This window comes from Podarcis cretensis, assembly GCF_951804945.1.
Source record: "Podarcis cretensis genome assembly, chromosome: 3".
NCBI lineage: Eukaryota > Metazoa > Chordata > Lepidosauria > Squamata > Lacertidae > Podarcis > Podarcis cretensis.
The window spans coordinates 27,009,321-27,026,940 of NC_137172.1; the positions used below are offsets into that span (position 1 = coordinate 27,009,321).

Here is a 17,620-nt window from a genome sequence, read left to right on the forward strand (position 1 = left end):
GGAATAGTAAAATTAAGGCGATGCGCTTGACAGTTATTGCTCGTTAGTTTTCTCATTTATTTTTTGAAAAAGCAAAAACTAATTCCCCTGCTTTCAAGACATTTTCTAACACAAAATAGGGACGAAAACCTATTGTTACCTGCTCCTTTGTTCTGTAGACCTTCCCAGTCAGGGATGATGGGGGTTGGGATCCATTTAGAAGAAGAAGAAGAGTTTGGATTTGATATCCTGCCTTTCACTCCCCTTCAGGCGTCTCAAAGCGGCTAACATTCTCCTTTCCCTTCGTCCCCCACAACAAACACTCTGTGGGGTGAGTGGAGCTGAGAGACGTCAAAGAAGTGTGACTGGCCCAAGGTCACCCAGCAGCTGCATGTGGAGGAGCGGAGACGCGAACCTGGTTCCCCAGATTACGAGATTACCGCTCTTAACCACTACACCACACTGGCTCTCTATTTAGAGGATACCATGTTGGCTAGCCCTGTCTAGAATATCCACAGAATATCCACAGAACAGTTAACCTAAGTACCCCACGTTGAAAGAAAAGGCTGTAGCGTGGAAGGCAGTGCTGGTTACCACTGGACCAGAGCCCACCAAACATCTGCAGGCCATGTACATGAACCTAAACATGAGTTCCAGTCCTTACATCGCGAGGCAAGTTGTTAAGCCTTCAAAAACTACTAGGGGTCAAGCTGATCTTCCCTTTATGGGAATAATCTCAAAAAGGCAGCCCACTTCCAGCAAGGCTTAGTTCTCTGGGTGATGAGGGAAGCCAGAGTGTGCCCATTCTCCTCTCCTCACCTCTGTAGCCACAAAGCGACTTGAATAAATGTTTTCTAAATACTTCTGCAGTCCGGAAGAGCTGCTACATTCTTTTCTCTCTGCACCCTGTTCCTCTTTGCAAAATGGGTGGAGAGCTAAGAAGTCCCCCGTTCCCACAAAGTTTCAAAGATGGAAAGCCAATGTATTGTTCTTTCGGTGCTGCTACAGTAGAGACCTGTGCACCACGGGGTTATAAGAACCCTTTGATGATGAGGAAAGAGCTCATGCTGCTTTCCTGAATTTTGCTTGGAGTTTTCCACCTTCTCCACCGGTTAGACAATGCTGGCACAGAGCTTGGAAACCAAAAGTTAATGACAATAGACCCAGCTGCTCAGCTTTCTTTGATCTTTGGTCCTGCTCCCAGATCTGGCTTCAGCAAAGTAACTTACAACCCCGTACGCACCTACTCAAAAGTGAGTGCCCCTGAGTTACTCCTAAGTGTGCGTGTCAGAGGGTAGCCTTAATCAGTATTTTAAATTCCTGTTCCCCTTCCTTGTGAGGCTCTCTCCAGGTGGCTTTTGAATGATTACAAATGTTACACGAAAGATCCTTTCCATCTACAACTTGGTCTCTGCAGCTCACGCCAGCCCCAGCCAGAATGGCCAATGCTGAGGGATAATGGGAGTTGTGGTGTCACAACATCTGCAGGATACCACATTGGCTGCTCCTGCTTTATTCATTCATTGAAGAGACAGCTAATACACAATGACAAGCAGTGATCCTAGTCAATGTGGCACAGAGCAATAATGCATCTCCCTCACTCAGAGGCAAAAGTCCTCTTGAAAACCCCAGACTCTGCAACTTTTCTAAATGGCCGAAGTGAACTGGCCATAGTAAGTGGTGTAGTCTTTTCTATCTGACCCGTGTTAGAAAGTCAGATATAAAAACCAGGCACCAAATGGCTCCTAAAACCAGGGTTTTAGTCGCCAAAACTAAATGTCTAGTTGCCATTTTTGGGCAAGCTGGCTGTAAAGTCTTATTTTTCAAATGATGGACTGGCTGTGATTGATTCTCAGTTAAACATCTGGCTAGTTCAGATGACAAACTTGAGCTAGGCGCAGTGTTTCTCAACCTGTGGGTTCCCAGATGTTCTTGGACTACAACTCCCATCATTCCTAGCCAGCATGACCAGTGGTGAGGGATGGTGGGAGTTGTAGTCCAACAACATCTGGGGACCCACAGGTTGAGAACTTGGAGAACTTAATGAAGAAAAGCCACTTAACCCAGGGACAATCCACAAATATCTTGGCCTATTCCTACCCCTCTCTTTTAATGGTGACACGGACCATTCATAACGTAAGAACATTCTTCACAACTGTGAGCGGGGCAGTGGGGTGGGGTAAGTGAAGACAAGTGACAACCATGACATTGTTCAGTGCTCCTGCTGAGGCTGCACAGAAGAAGCACTTTGGTTCCTGCAATTCATTCTGATTGTACAGATAAAATATAATGGATAGAATTCTACAGGGTGTGGTTATTAGTGTGTGAAAACAGTCCAGATCCAAGGATTCTTGAGGCAGGCACCTCCAGATGATGGAGATGTCGGATGCCACCTGGCGCCCAGGCATCTTCACTTGGTCACAAGTGGCTGATAACCAGGTGCAAAATGCGCCATTTCGAACACTGATTATGACACTACAGTGAAAAGTCCTTGGAGGGCTGTTTCAGTGTACAGTGGCCGCTCTGGTTGCGAACGTGATCCGCATGGGAGGCACATTCACAACCCGCAGCGCCGCGTCTGTGCAAGTGCGGGTTGCGATTCGGCGCTTCTGCGCATGCGTGACCGCTGAAACGCGCCGAAACCCGGAAGTACCAGAACGGGTTACTTCCGGGTTTCGGCGCGTCTGTAACCCGGAAAAAACACAACCTGAAGCTTACCTTCCATGCATCTGTCTCATTCTTTTTTAAAGGTTATATTTTTAATATTTTTCCCCAAAGAGATACATTGCACGGAAAATAGCATAACCAAGGAACATTACAGCTACGATATAAATAAAAGTGTCTTTCCATCAGGGTTGGGGAAATCTGTTTCTGTTAGTTATGTGGAAGTGTGAGAAGCAATGCAAAGCCCTCAAACTGCTTCCATGATGGCTGGAACTTGGCCACTCCTGTAAGATTTTGTCAGGCGTTACCCAGAGCCTTTCAAGTCTATTTCTGCAAAGATAAGGGACATTGGCTCCCTACGTTGGGTCCCAGTATGTTTCCGAGCACAATTCAAAGTGTTGGTGCTGACCTTTAAAGCCCTAAATGGCCTTGGTCCAGTATAGCTGAAGGAGCATTTCCACCGCCATTGTTCAGCTCGGACACTGAGGTCCAGCTCTAAGGGCCTTCTGGTGGTTCCCTCACTGTGAGAAGCAAAGTTACAGGGAACCAGGCAGAGGGCCTTCTCGGTAGTGGCGCCTGCCTTGTGGAACGTCCTCCCATCAGATGTCAAGGAAATAAACAACTATCTGACCTTTAGAAGACATCTAAAGGCAGCCTAGTTTAGGGAAGTTTTTAATGTCTGATGTTTTATTGTATATTCAATATTTTGTTGGAAGCTTCTGAGAGTGGCTGGGGAAACCCAGCCAGATGGGCGGGAAATGAATGAATGAATGAATGAATGAATGAATGAATAAATAAATAAATAAATAAATAAATAAATAAATAAATAATTGCTATCATCATCATCATCATCATCATCTTAGCTACACAGGTGAATTTATAATGTTATAAATGCATCATAAAAATGTGACACCAGTTCCTGCTGTAGAGCAGAAATACAAAGTCTGTGAAAATATCAATTGGGAGCTGTATTTTTTTTTTATAGCTTTTCTCCCCATAGTGTTTTTTATATCTGTGTAGATCCAGCCAAGGTATAAAAGCTCACCCTCTCACCCCCACAATGAAGGCTGGCAGGGTTCAGAAAGCTGAATTCATCACCCAATGCGAAAGACAAAGTATTTATGGAGCATTTCAGAATATAAATATTACTACCGTTTTGTGTTGTGGCCGTTTTGTGGCCATCATGGTCATATTAACCACAGAAAAAATGAAATGAAATGTGCACTGTTAATATTATCTTTAGATTAAAACAGACCAAAATACTACTACTAAATATATTCAACATACAAAAGATGACAAAAGAATAAAACAAAGATACGCATTGGAGTACAAATGGTCAAGAGAGCTGATACATTTAAAGGCATCCAGATAAATGTTTAAATCAAATCATCCAATTAAATTATCGTGCTTTGCCATATTAGCCTCCATTAGTTTTTCCCTCCGCTTTTGGGCTGCCGCTGCAAATCTCATAACTCTGTCTTATCTCAAAATTGTCAAAATCAGACAACAGATACGGAATACATATATATTGCAATGAACCACACTTTTTGGGAACAAAATAATAATAATAAAAAAAATGACTAGAACATTTCTGTGGAGGGGAGGACTCCTATTCACATAATAACTTTTAATCCAGTGGGGTCTCTCTTTGATGGGGGGAGAAGGTGCCAGTTTCTGACTATTCCCATTTTCCCCAGCAGCTCCTGTACCTCCAACTGTTCTGGGCAGTCCTCCAGCCCTCCGGAGCAGATTTCCGGGTTGGGGGGTTGGGATACACAGGGGCTGCAGGTGGGAGAGGGAATTCGGGCGAAAATTGCCTTTCCTTCCGATGGGAGCGTCCCATAAGCAGAGTTCCACTCAACATCCATCCAAGCCTCTGCCTTTATGTTAGCTGAGGGCCCAACTACGTGTGATGTTAATGATGTGATTAGTAATCGCGCTGTGTGTCTTTAAAAATTAAATAACTGTCTGGGGGGAGACCCACACCTGGTACCAAGATTGCAGCGTTCAGGAAGGTGAAATAGAATCTTTCCCTCTCCAGCTGCAAACTCCGTAAAATCGGCCCCCCTCCACTCCAATCCTGGTGCAGCAATTACCATTAGCGGAAGGGAAATTAAAAAAAAGAAGAAGAATCCCATTGGCGCCCGGTATTTAATTTTAGCAATCGTGTCATTGACTTAACACATGCAGTTAGAGCCTTGCTAGGTGGCGATCCAGTCTGCGCAGGGTTAGGCCCGTAGCTAAGGCAGAACGTGGCCATCCATAATGTGACAAGGAGGATTAGAACATTTAGCTTCTGGAAACTGATGGACATATGCTTGTGTCTCTTGGCTAATCTGGAGTGTTGCTTCGCACGTCTTTTAAGGAGGGTGGAATCTTGGGTTCTGCGAGCCGCTGCCAGATTATATCATTTGATTGCAGAAGGCAGGATTGTAGGGGGCATTTTGAGAAGTGTGAAGCTTGTCACTGTCTCCCAAAGCGATCATGCGTCTTGATAGATGCGGGGCTTTCTTCTCGTAGGGTGGTGGGGTTTTTTTGGTGTTTTTTTTTATAAAGCAAGGAAAAGGCTTAATTGTTTCTCAGAATGTTGATGCTATTTATGTTTCAGGGCGATTTGAAGAAAGTGTGATTGAAGAGAGGAGACAGTGCGCAGAAGACTTGCTTCAGTTCTCTGCCAACATCCCGGCGCTCTTTAACAGCAAGCAGCTTGAAGATTTCTTTAAGGTTAAATAACTTCTGAGCCGCTCCACGCCTCGTCAGTGATGCCACTAGGCAGAATAAGCAACAGCCTCGCTCTTTAAGGCAGCTACTCTTTTGAGAGTCAGGTCAAGGCGACATAAACAGGGTCTCCCCTAGGGAAGGAGGGAGGAGGAGGAACCCATTTTAAACGGGTTTATATGTGGGGTGGCATTTGGCCCAGATGGGCTCAGGGTAGACCCATTGAAATGAAAGAAACCTAGTAAGTTAGGTCCATTAATTTCAGTGGGTCTACTCTTGAGTAGAACTTAAGCCACACCCACACCATACCTTTAAAGTAGTATCATACCACTTCAAGCAGTCATGGCTTCCCCCAAAGGATTCTGGGAACTGTAGCTTGTTAAGGGTTCTGAGCAGTGCTATTTTTTCTAGAAAAAGAGGTGCTGGAACTGTGAATGCCCCACTTGTTCTCTTATCATGGCAGTGGTGCCCACCTGAGAGCTGCCTGATCTGAGTTCTGGCTGAAAAAAAGCCCTGGTTCTGAGAGTTGTTAAAATTGTAAAGGTAAAGGACCCCTGACAGTTAAGTCCAGTCATGAACGACTCTGGAGTTGCGGCGCTCATCTCGCTTTACTGGCCGAGGGAGCCAATGTTTGTCCGCAGACAGTTTTTCCAGGTCATGTGGCCAGCATGACTAAGCCGCTTCTGGCACAACGGAGCACCGAAACAGGAGCAGCGCACGGAAACGCTGTTTATCTACCCGCCAGAGCGGTACCTATTTATCTGCTTGCACTTTGATATACTTTCGAACTGCTAGGTTGGCAGGAGCTGGGACTGAGCAATGGGAGCTCACCCTGTTGCAGGGATTCTGAGAGTTGTTAGGAGACCCTTATTTCCCTCACAGAGATGCAATTTTCAGAGTGGCTTAACAGTCAATCCCTCTTCACAAGAACTCTGGGAATTATAAAAACTGGGAGGCAGAGAGGGGTCTCCTAACAACTAAGTATCCTAGACAATCTACAGTTCCCATAATTATTTTGGGAAACCATGATTATTTAAAGTGGTGTTAGTGGCCAAGGGCTTTATAATTCAACCACTTTGATTAAATTGTATAAATTTGGAATCAATTGGAATTATTTTGACATTAATTGGAATCTGCATAATTGGCAAAACTGTGGTAATATTGGGTCAATATTGGAAAATCAATTAAAAAATTATTTTTAAAAATAAATGAAGTGGTGTTAGGAAATACAGCTCTGAACCTTGGTTTGCCTGCATTTGTGAAAGCTCAAAGCAGAGTTTCCCAAACCTGGGTCTCCAGCTGTTTCTGGACTACAGTTCCCATCATCCCTGACAACCGGTCCTGCTAGCTAGGGATACCATTCATTTCCTATACATGTAGGCATGAATGGCATGTGCCTGTCTTTAAACACCCATATACCAGATTCTGGGAACCCTTGCGCAGTTAGCATGGTCAGTAGGACGTTCGGAAGAGCTCTACCTGGATCAGACCAAAGGCTCATGTAGTCCAGCACCCTGTTCTCAAAATGGCCGACCAGATGCCCGTGGGAAGCCTGCAAGGAGGAAGTCTGCGTGCAACAGCACTCTCCCCTTTTGCAATGCCCAGCATCTTGGTGTCCGGAGTCATACTACTTCCGACAGTGGAGGCTGTCATAGCTAGCCATCATGTCTAAGTAGCTACCTATGTATCTCCCATGAATTGCAAGAGGTGCTGGTGTGTTCTATATCACTCAATATATGAATGAATGGGAATATGCCTGCAAAGGAGACACTTGGGTGCAGCCAGAATTCCACTCACACTTCAGAACTGCTCTCTTTTGTGGAATAGGGTTGCAGGCAAGCAAGGTGATTTAAAGTTTAGGGAAGCTTTTAATGTTTGATGCATTACTGTATTTTAATATTGTGTTGGAAGCCGCCCAGAGTGGCTGGGGAAGCCCAGCCAGATGGGCGGGGTATAAATAATAAATTATTATTATTATTATTATTATTATTATTATTATTATTATTATTATTAAAGTAAATGATATTTTTCTTCACCGAGAAGGCTGCTTAGAATGTGTTGCTTATAGTTGCTAGATACTTAGGGCTAAACCACACACTCAATAAATATGTAGTTGGCAACTATGAGCTTAAAAAAATACCATTCAGTTGTGGGGGGCTTCCAGTGTGGGGAGGGGAGGTATAACTTTTCCTTTCCCCAGATGGGTGAAAATATGAGTGAGCCTTTTATTTAAGAAGTTAGGTTTTGAATGGGGAGAGTGTGAAGCCTCTGTGACTGGGCCACGTTTTTCTATAGCTCTTTTCTTTTTCTTGGTGAAAGTGGAAGTTGCGTTAATTCATAGTAAGTAACAGTTAAATAAGTCCTAATTTCTTTTTCTCTTTCAAGGATGGAGAAGTACATGCTGGGTCTGAATTGATTGGCCCTGCAGATCCTCTGTCGGATTCCCTGACAGACAGCCTGTCGGTCTGCAGTTCTGAAGGTTGGCTCCCACTGTGTTACCTCTTGTAATTTTGTCTCCAGCCCAAGTTTACCAAGTAGGGTGATTTATAGCATAGTCAAGGAATGTAAAAGTGCACCTTTTCCCTCTTCATCTCCTCTAGATGGCAGCATTAGCATTTCAGCTGTAATTTTTAGCATGCATGGAGTCCCAAACCCTGCCACTCTTCGCTGATATGGGATAAAACCTGCTAATGCCAGAGCTTGAGATACCTTAATGCAGCTGTCTTTCTGTAAAAGGCATTTCTAACACTTGTGCCCCTAGGCATGCTTGCTTAGGGTATAAGCCCTGTTAAAAAAGTGTGGGAACTCTGAGCAACAGTGGCTAGGACCAGGCTGCAAGTCTGTAGTTTGGCATATCTGCAATGTCTTTAACAAGCATGTGATTCATTTATATTGTTTTAGTTAGCGAGGGGTTGGTTTCTCAGACCCTTTTTCTCACACCATTTAAAGTGCTGTGCTACCATTTTAAAAACTCATGGCTTCCCCCACAACTGTTTAAAGCGGTGTATTATTGTGCTTTGAGTTTGAATGCGGCCAAGGTCATTTGATTTCTACACAGATTAGAGAAAAGGTTCAGTATCCCAGTTATAACACATGCAGGCGTCATTTCAAGAGTTGTGACTTGTCTTGGGCTACAGAAACTCACCCACTTTCCTTTCTATATATTTCCCCTCTCCTCCCCACCTTTGGTTTCAAGCTCGGAAGGATGCCGGTCTCCTCGATGACGTGACACTCAGCCAGTCAGAGTATGGAGGTAAGCGTGAGTAAGGAATGGTCGATTTGACTTTGGGTCGCGAACGCAGCAGCGTCGTGCTGATCGTTGCTTCTGCGATTAGCTGAAGTCTTGGATTGTGCCATGTGGGGAGGGAGGGATCTTCTTTGCCAGTGCGTTCCCCTCAGAAAATGTACTGGTGAAGCAGCACCCAGCAGGACTGAACTGTCTGCTCACCAGTGGATGAGTGGAGACTTCAATCTCCTTGCCTATCAGCTGACATCACCCAGTGACATCACCTGATTGACACTAGGACATGGGTCTCACTGGCCAAATTGGACCCTCTGGTAGCCATGATTTGCCCGCGGGTGGAGGATGCCATTTTGGCTACCTCTGGACTAGATGACCCACCAGATTCTTTCCCAACTCCATTCTCCTTCTGCCCTTCAGGTTTCTCAAGCGACAGCGACCTGATCTCTTTGACCGTTGATGTGGACTCTCTTGCTGAGTTAGATGATGGAATGGCATCTAACCAGAATTCCCCCAGCAGATCCTTCAGCCTCAGCTTTCCTGCCGAACCGCTGGCGCAAGCCTCTGCCGTTTCGGACCACGAATGGAGCAAACCCGATGGCGAGAGGGAGAGCCGGGGCCTGTTCACTGGGAGCTTAAAGGCCAAGCTTGGCAGGCGAGACTACCTGGACAAGGCAGGGGAGCTGATAAAGCTGGCCTTGAAGAAGGAGGAAGAGGAAGACTATGAGGCTGCCTTTGGCTTTTATAGGAAAGGAGTGGATCTGCTCCTGGAAGGGGTGCAAGGTATGGTTTTACTTACTGTGTTTTTTTGGCTGCGTTTCTTGTTGACTTGGTTTAGCTTTCGCCAGCCTGCTGCCCTCCAGATGTCTCAATCTCAGTTGAGAGTTGCCTCTTCTCTTCCGCCGGTTGGAAGATCCCATGTGTGGAACTCTGTCCAGGGGATTCTCCTGCCAATGGGAGCAAACTCAGCATCCCAGTCAATAGCTGCATTGTGTTTGCATAGCTAGTTTGCTAAGTGCTCAAAAGAGTCCACCTAAATTATTAAGCCTGTTTGTCTTGAACTAGGTTTGGCATAAAGTAGGAATGGGGGGGACTTGCAACTTCTTAAATGTTGCCGGTCTTGCAACTCTCATGATCCTTGACCACTGGCCATGCTGGTTAGGGCTGATGGGATTTGGGAAGTTTGGAGAACTATGGGTTCCTTATCTGTGGTGTAAATTGAAAACCGCCCTGTGAGGATATCAGAGTAGCCCCGCTAGATCAAACCATCTACAGTGGTACCTTGGGTTACATATGCTTCAGGTTACATACGCTTCAGGTTACAGACTCCGCTAAACCAGAAACATTACCTCGGGTTAAGAACTTTGCTTCAGGATGAGAACAGAAATCGTGCAGCGGCGGCACAGCGGCAGCAGGAGGCCCCAGCTAAAGTGGTGCTTCAGATTAAGAACAGTTTCAGGTTAAGAACAGACCTCCAGAACGAATTAAGTACTTAACCCGAGGTACCACTGTAATCCTGTCTCTTCTGTCCATCGGTAGCCCTGAACATGGCCTCTGACTACTCACAAGTGTGGCCATTCCTTGGTGTCGTTATCTTCTGACTCCTGCTGTTGCAAAATCAATTTGATTTGATTTATTGTGTTTCTAGGCTGCATACCTTTCAAATGAATCCCAAAAGCGGCTTACAAACAATAAAGAGAAGGAGCATATGATGGAACGTAACAGAACATCACAAATGCAGCACAAAACAAATGGAATAATTAGCAAATCATCAGTGTAAAAACTATTAACAGTCCATAAAACACTGATAACAAAGCAACAACCAAAAAAACAAGCTAAACATCGTGATTAAAGCAAAAAGTCATATTATATGCTTTAACTGCCTTGGAGAGGAGGAAAGGGACTGTGTCACTGTTGGTGCTTGGATGCCGGCCAGAAATGAACCAGGAGCAGTGGGATGGAGAAGGCTTGGGGTCAAAGGACGAAGCAGGAGGTAGGACTGAGGAGAACAACCCAGGGGTCAGGACTGAAGGGCAATGAAAGGATATGGGAATATACTGTACGTCAGAGCTCAGGAAGTGTTTGTTCTTCAACTGGAACAAGAAGCTTCTTCCATAGCTTTCTGCCCAGGAGGATCCGTAGACCAGCCTGGGTGGGTGGAGCCACTCCAGGGCCTGAGGGTATTTCACTGAGAAGCTGTCACCTGCATTTCAGAGGCTCAGCGTGGGGCAGCTGTCCACAGATCACAGCTGCTCCCGGCAGTTAATCAGCCCCATAGGAATCTGTATCCTGCCTCATGTTGGTTTTCGGAGCGGGCTTCCTCCGAGCTTGATCTAGGGGAGAAGGCTGTGCAGCTCAGTTGAACGTGCTTCTGCAGTAGGCAAGCTGGCCAAAGTTATGCCCCTGTTGCGGATATGTATCCTTTTTGCCTATATTCCCAAAAAACTCCCTTCCCAGGTTATAGGCGAAGAGGGCCTTCTTGATGCTGTCAAGTCCACACAGGGGCTACTTAAAACTCAAGTTCCCCTGAGTTAGAGGAATCCTTTCCCTTGGAACATTAGCTGAAACCAGAAACTTTACAGTTCGTGGCTTCCTCAACCTCATCCATTCGTTCCCTTTCTTCAAAATATTTCTAGGGTTGAATGATCTCAGTAAGCGCAGGCTAGGCTCCACTCAAGCAGGGCTTCCCTCCCGCATTTCGGTTTCTTATATTATTAAATGGGTGAGGTTTGAGCACTACAGACCCTGGCTTTTCAACCTTTATGTGTAAGCATTCCAGAACCGCACAGCCAGGTAGTGATGGAACCACCAGCTTGGATGGCTTTGGAAAAGTCTTATCCTCCTTTCATTAGTCTAATCCTATCAACGGCTACAAACCATGATAACTATTTTCTGCTTCTGTGCCGAACACCAGTTGCTGGAGAACATGAGAAGGGAGATGCTGTTGTTCTCATGTCCTGCATAGTTGGCTTTCCACAGGCATCGGGTTGGCCACTGTAAGAACAGGATGCTGGACTAGACGGGCTGTTGGTCAGATCCTGCAGAGCTCTTCTTATGTGTTAATGTCTGTCGAAAATGATGTGGGTGCATGAGAAACAGTGCATTCTTGCAGAATTTACATATCTGCATTAATAGGAAGCTTCCTATGGATTTATCCTTCCTAGTGGGCTTGTGTCAGGAGACTTACACAAGTGCTGGTATGTTTTTGCTTGTGAACAAGTTTCCATTCTCCATTGATGGAAAAAGTGACAATACAGATTATTGCCACATGGTGGCGCCAAGTAAGTAGGATTTGTAGCTTCCAAACTTCAGTTGCAACACGGAGAACAAAAAAACCCCAAAGCACCGCTTCTTGATTTTTATCTTTGCTCTTAATGATTTCTGCTATCAGTTGATCTAGAGCACTTTACTTCGCGGTGTGCCTTGCAGAAATCTCTCCTTTCCATTGACTCCGATCAGTGCCATATCCCTGTAATAGTGTAATAGCCTCTTAACTGCTGTCTCCTTTAGTTCACAGCATTAAGTTTTATAATTTATATAGTCCAAAAGGCCACTTCTCATGTCCTCTTGCAAGAATCTCATGGTGACATTACATATGCTGTACATGTAGTGAGTTTAAGGGGTACAGCGTTGCCCGTTCAGGTGATTATTACTTGACTTAATATACTGAGATATGAACAAGCCTTTTGCCGTAAGTGTGGGAGCGAATTTGGGCAACCCACTATCAAACTGGGAAGCCTCTAATTAGCCACAAGCTTCCAGTCCCCCCGCCCCTTGAACTGGGAAACTATCAATTTCAGTTTGGTAACAAACCAGGAAATTCAAAGCTGCTTTTGATTATGTATGGACTTTATAATTGATTTTATACAGTGGTACCTCGGGTTACATATGCTTCAGGCTACATGCGCTTCAGGTTACAGACTCCGCTAACCCAGAAATAATACCTTGGGTTAAGAACTTTGCTTCAGGATGAGAACAGAAATTGTGCAGCGGCAGTGGGAGGCCCCATTAGCTAAAGTGGTGCTTCAGGTTAAGAACAGTTTCAGGTTAAGAACAGACCTCCAGAATGAATTAAGTTCTTAACCTGAGGTACCACTGTACTTGACAGCCATTTGGGCAGGCAAGTGGTATGTAAATTAATAAGCAGTGGTAAACAATGAACTTCACACCATGGTTTAATATCCTGACTTCTCTGAAACTGGTAACCGTAGTCCCCTAGTTTGGACATAACCGGAAACTATGGTTGGTTGAATACTTCCTAGTTTGTTTGCCTGTGCCACAAAGGGGCTGCATGCCCTGACAAAAAAGCACGTCATAGCTCTTCTTCTTCTTCTTCTAATAATAATAATCTGAGAGATGTTTGATCTCCTAAGCACAGCCAGTGCAATAGAAGGGGGTATATTTTCATGAGCATTTACTTTTGGAACTCCTGAGAAGACCCCTCTCTACCTCAGTGGAGTTTGCATCAAATACCAAACGACTGCAATAAAACTTCAGATTGGTTTGCATATGAGCCCTTAGTAGTTCTTGCTACTAAATGGTTGCCATCCTGCCAACATGCAACATTAGTGTGAAAATCAGATGAACCCAGCCTTTTCTCAGTAGCTCAACCAGCATTTATTCTTACCGTATCTGTAAGTTGCTAAAAGGACTCTTCCCCACCTGCTTTGTTTAGTATAGTGGGGATCTGCTTCCCTTTCCATAACTAACATGTGCACATACAATCACCTAGTTTATTATCCAAAGGATAGAATAGAATACAAAAAGAAAAAAGGGAAGCAGATTTTTATAGTGCTCTAGACTTTTTTTTAAAAAAAATATGCTGGTGCTGATGATTCCGTTGGCTGCTGGATTTGAAAACTATTTGGAATCATAGAATCCTGGGACCCTGAGGGTCATCTAGTCCAACCCCCTGCAATGCAGGGGTCTCAACTAAAGGATCCAAAACATTCAGAGGCATTCAGATGTATGGAAACATAGGAGGCTGCCTTATACCAAATCCTCAGAGGTTTTATTTACAATTAAGCAGTATACAGATTCAATTAAATACACAAATAAATAAATAAAATCTGTTTGACTGCCTTGGCCAGTACAGTGGTACCTTGGTTCTCAAACTTAATCAGTTGGAGGATGGATGGCGGCTGATGGATTGAGGTTGAATCCTGACAAGACAGAAGTACTATTCTTGGGGGACGGGGGCGGGCTGGTGTAGAGGACTCCCTGGTCCTGAATGGGGTAACTGTGCCCCTGAAGGACCAGGTGCACAGCCTGGGAGTCATTTGGACTCACAGCTGTCCATGGAGGCGCAGGTTAATTCTGTGTCCAGGGCAGCTGTTTATCAGCTCCATGCAGGCTGAGACCCTATCTGCCTGCGGACTATCTTGCCAGAGTGGTGCATGCTCTGGTTATCTCCCGCTTGTACTACTGCAATGTGCTCTACATGGGGCTACTTTTGAAGGTGACCCGGAAACTACAACTAATCCAGAATGCGGAAGCTAGACTGGTGACTGGGAGCAGCCGTCGAGACCACATAACACCGGTCCTGAAAGACCTACATTGGCTCCCAGTACGTTTCCGAGCACAATTCAAAGTGTTTGTGCTGACCTTTAAATCCCTAAACGGCCTGGATCCAATATACCTAAAGGAGCGTCTCCACCCCCATCGTTCTGCCCGGACACTGAGGTCCAGTGCCAAGGGCCTTCTGACGGTTCCCTCACTGCGAGAAGCAACGCTACAGGGAACCAGGCAGAGGGCCTTCTCGGTAGTGGCACCCACCCGGTGGAACGCCCTCCCATCAGATGTCAAAGAGATAAACAACTACCTGACATTTAGAAGACATCTGAAGGCAGCCCTGTTTAAGGAAGTTTTTAATGTGTGACATTTTAATGTATTTTAAATCTTTGTTGGAAGCCACCCAGAGTGGCTGGGGAAACCAGCGAGATGGGCGGGGTAAAAATAATAAATTATTATTATTATTATTATTATTATTATTATTATTATTATTATTAGTCTGTTCCAAAACCAACCAAGGCACACTTTCCCATAGAAAGTAATTCAAAATGGATTAATCTGTTCCAGACTTTTAAAAACAATTCCTAAAACAGCAATTTAACATGAATTTTACTATCTAACGAGACCATTGATCCATAAAATGAAAGCAATAATTAATGTACTGTAGTATACAATGAATAAAACAGTATTGTAGATGATAAAAATTAAAATTAATGTTTTATTCCTACCTGCACTGATGATAGTCATTGTTTGGATGGGGGGCTTTTATCCATTTCTGCACTCACTCACTCACTCACTCACTCAATCCATCCATCAGTAGCTGAACTGGGACCCACACAGTCACAAAAACAAATTAACTGAAAAAGCCGCAAAACAAAAAACGCAAAATAAATAGCAAAAACAAAAGCACCAAATATAAGCTCCAAATATCACCTCAGAACACTGCAGTTGGAAATGGAAGGCTTGAATGGGGCGACGCAAATTAGCAGCACAACAGGAAACATAGGGGGACTCAAAATGGAGCACGTTTGATTTCCAAAAAAAAAGTTTGAAAACTGGAACACCTACTTCTGGTTTTGCAGCATTCGGGTTCCAAGTTGTTTGTGAACTGAGCTGTTCGATAACCGAGGTACCACTGTATTGTCTGCTTGGACTGGAAGCAGCTTCCCAGGGTAGTGGAAAGAGGATTCTCTCATTGCCTGCTACCTCATCCTTTTAACTGGAGCTCACCGGGTTTGAACCTGGGGAGATCTGCATTCAAAGCATGATAGAATTCATAATGCTATGTTGTCAAGGATGGGTAATGGCCATATATGGTCAAGGGGCCAGGGGCCGGGACCTTTTTCAGAGTTGAGGGCCACATTCCATTATGAGCAACCTCCTGGGGGCCACAAGTGTGTGGGGCCAGAGGAAAAGGTAGGCAAGGCAGCAAACCCATAAATCTTACCTGTGAGTGGCAGGCTAGTTTCTACAGTATCACACACCCCTCCATCCAAGCAAGCAAGGGGCATTCAAGGGCACATTCCTGCAAGGCAAAAATGCTCAAGGAGAGTGGAGTGTGTGGCCGAGGAGGTGTGGCCTGGAGAGGGTCCTGAGGACCAGATAGAGAGGTCTGAAGGGCTGCATTACACCCTCAGGTGTGAGGCCCTGCAGCCTTGATACAGTCCAGTCCTATGCCAAATGCCACTCACAGGAACAACATTTATTCTGACTAAAATTCAGCCTACAGTGTGGCTCACTGAGAGCGCCAGACAGTGGGAGAGAGGTCCCCATGCACCTAGGAGAGGAGGGGCTTCTTTAAAGAGTCTCTCTAAACCAGAGGCTCTCAGACTTATTTGGCCTACTGCCCTCTTTTCAGAAAAAAAGAAATTCTGTAAGCAAACAAACAGGAAGATGCAGTGACAAATTTGCGTTCTTTTATGTATCTCTGTTTCTACCTACCGTATTTTTCGCTCTATAAGACACACCCAACCATAAGATGCACCTAGATTTTAGAGGAGGAAAACAAGAAAAAAAATATTCTGAATCAAATGTTGTTGAAGAGGCTTTGTGTGGCTATCCCTGAAGCCAGAACACCAAGAGGGATTGCTGCGCAGCTCTCCCTCTTGCTGTTCTGGCTTCAGCAATAGCTGCACAGCCAGCATTCGCTCCATAAGATGCACACACATTTCCCCTACTTTTTTGGGGGGGGGAGAGAGTGCGTCTTATAGAGCGGAAAATACGGTACATCCTACGACATAGTAAACAAAGATGTTGTTGCAAAGAAGACACCTTAAAGCTTGAAGTGATAAAATTATTTATTAAAATCAACCATAGTAACATTCACATTGCACACAGAAAAGTAAGACAATGAAGGATAATATTAACGTAAAAATTATGAATAACATTGAAAATAGTCCTAATGAGAAGGACGAACCTTCTGTCTTTTTGCTTCTGTTGCCCCCTTATTTTTATTCAACGCCCCACAATTGCATCCGAGGCTACTACTGCCCCCCTGGATCATTCCAGCGCCCCCCCCCCGAGGGTGGCACCTCTCATTTCGGGAAACACTGCTTTAAACCCATCAGTGTAAACCTCCCCGTTTCTTGATAACCAGAGCAAAGCTTCTTCATCACTCAGCACTCAACAGTGGAAGCAAGCATTGCTATTTCCTCCTTGGATCCATCATCTGAACTGGCCTTTCTGGTTACCTACGAATCTTCGGTCCATCTCCATGTCTACATCAACTGACAGCAGGTTGAACCTGAGACCCCTTTGTGTGCAACAGAGATGCTCCTAGCCAAGACCCTCCCCTTGGTGTTAACGTTTACGTGCTCTCCAACCAAGAGAAATTGAAACTCAAGGAGATGTGCCTATATCTCTGTGGCTTCACCCTTTCATCCTGGGCTTAGCTCTACCAAGAAATGTTGGCCATGGTGCCAAGTTGCTGAAGAGAGCCGGATCTTCTGAGGCACAGAACTGTCAAGGAAATTACCCTTGCTTATCAGTGGATTTGGAACCCTTTGGTGGTGCGGCATTGTTGCTGTTGTTTTTCGCCGTCCCTCGTCGCTCTTCTGTCACATGGTTTCCACTTACAAGTCTCTCCAAGAAAACTGATCTGCCTGTCACTTCAGGGCAAAAGCGGTTGCCTGCCAGTCTCCGTTTGGAAGCTGGAAAACTAGTAGCGCCTGATGGCTGCCCAAGGCTCAGGTACAAGGAGTGAAACCTCTTGGCCCAAATTCTGTTCCTTGGGGATGGTCCAAGAGAGAGAGAGAGAGAGAGAGAGAGAGAGAGAGAGAGAGAACAACAGTGGTGTCCAGTGAAATAACAAGAGAGCAGGACCAGACGGAAGGATTTTATTTTTTGCTTTTTTTTGGAAATGATCCAGCTGTGTGTTTATATATTTGAAATCCAACTTAACCCTAAAGCACAGGCTGGGTAATGACCTTCAAAACAAAGCAAAAGCACGATAGATAAGAAGAAACCCCTTCGTGTCATGGTGGTGGTCCTAGTGTTTTGACTAGGGAG

General features: G+C 44.9%; 1 protein-coding gene across 1 annotated transcript in view; it reads left to right on the top strand.

The window, feature by feature from the left end:
• Positions 1-17,620, top strand: part of RPS6KC1 (ribosomal protein S6 kinase C1) — a 97,358-nt gene that overhangs the window by 24,006 nt on the left and 55,732 nt on the right. Inside the window, exons 4-7 of the mRNA XM_079968551.1 lie at positions 5,252-5,367; positions 7,747-7,840; positions 8,558-8,614; positions 9,023-9,385. Of these exons, the coding sequence (XP_079824677.1) occupies positions 5,252-5,367; positions 7,747-7,840; positions 8,558-8,614; positions 9,023-9,385 (630 nt within the window). The remainder of the gene's footprint in view (positions 1-5,251; positions 5,368-7,746; positions 7,841-8,557; positions 8,615-9,022; positions 9,386-17,620) is intronic.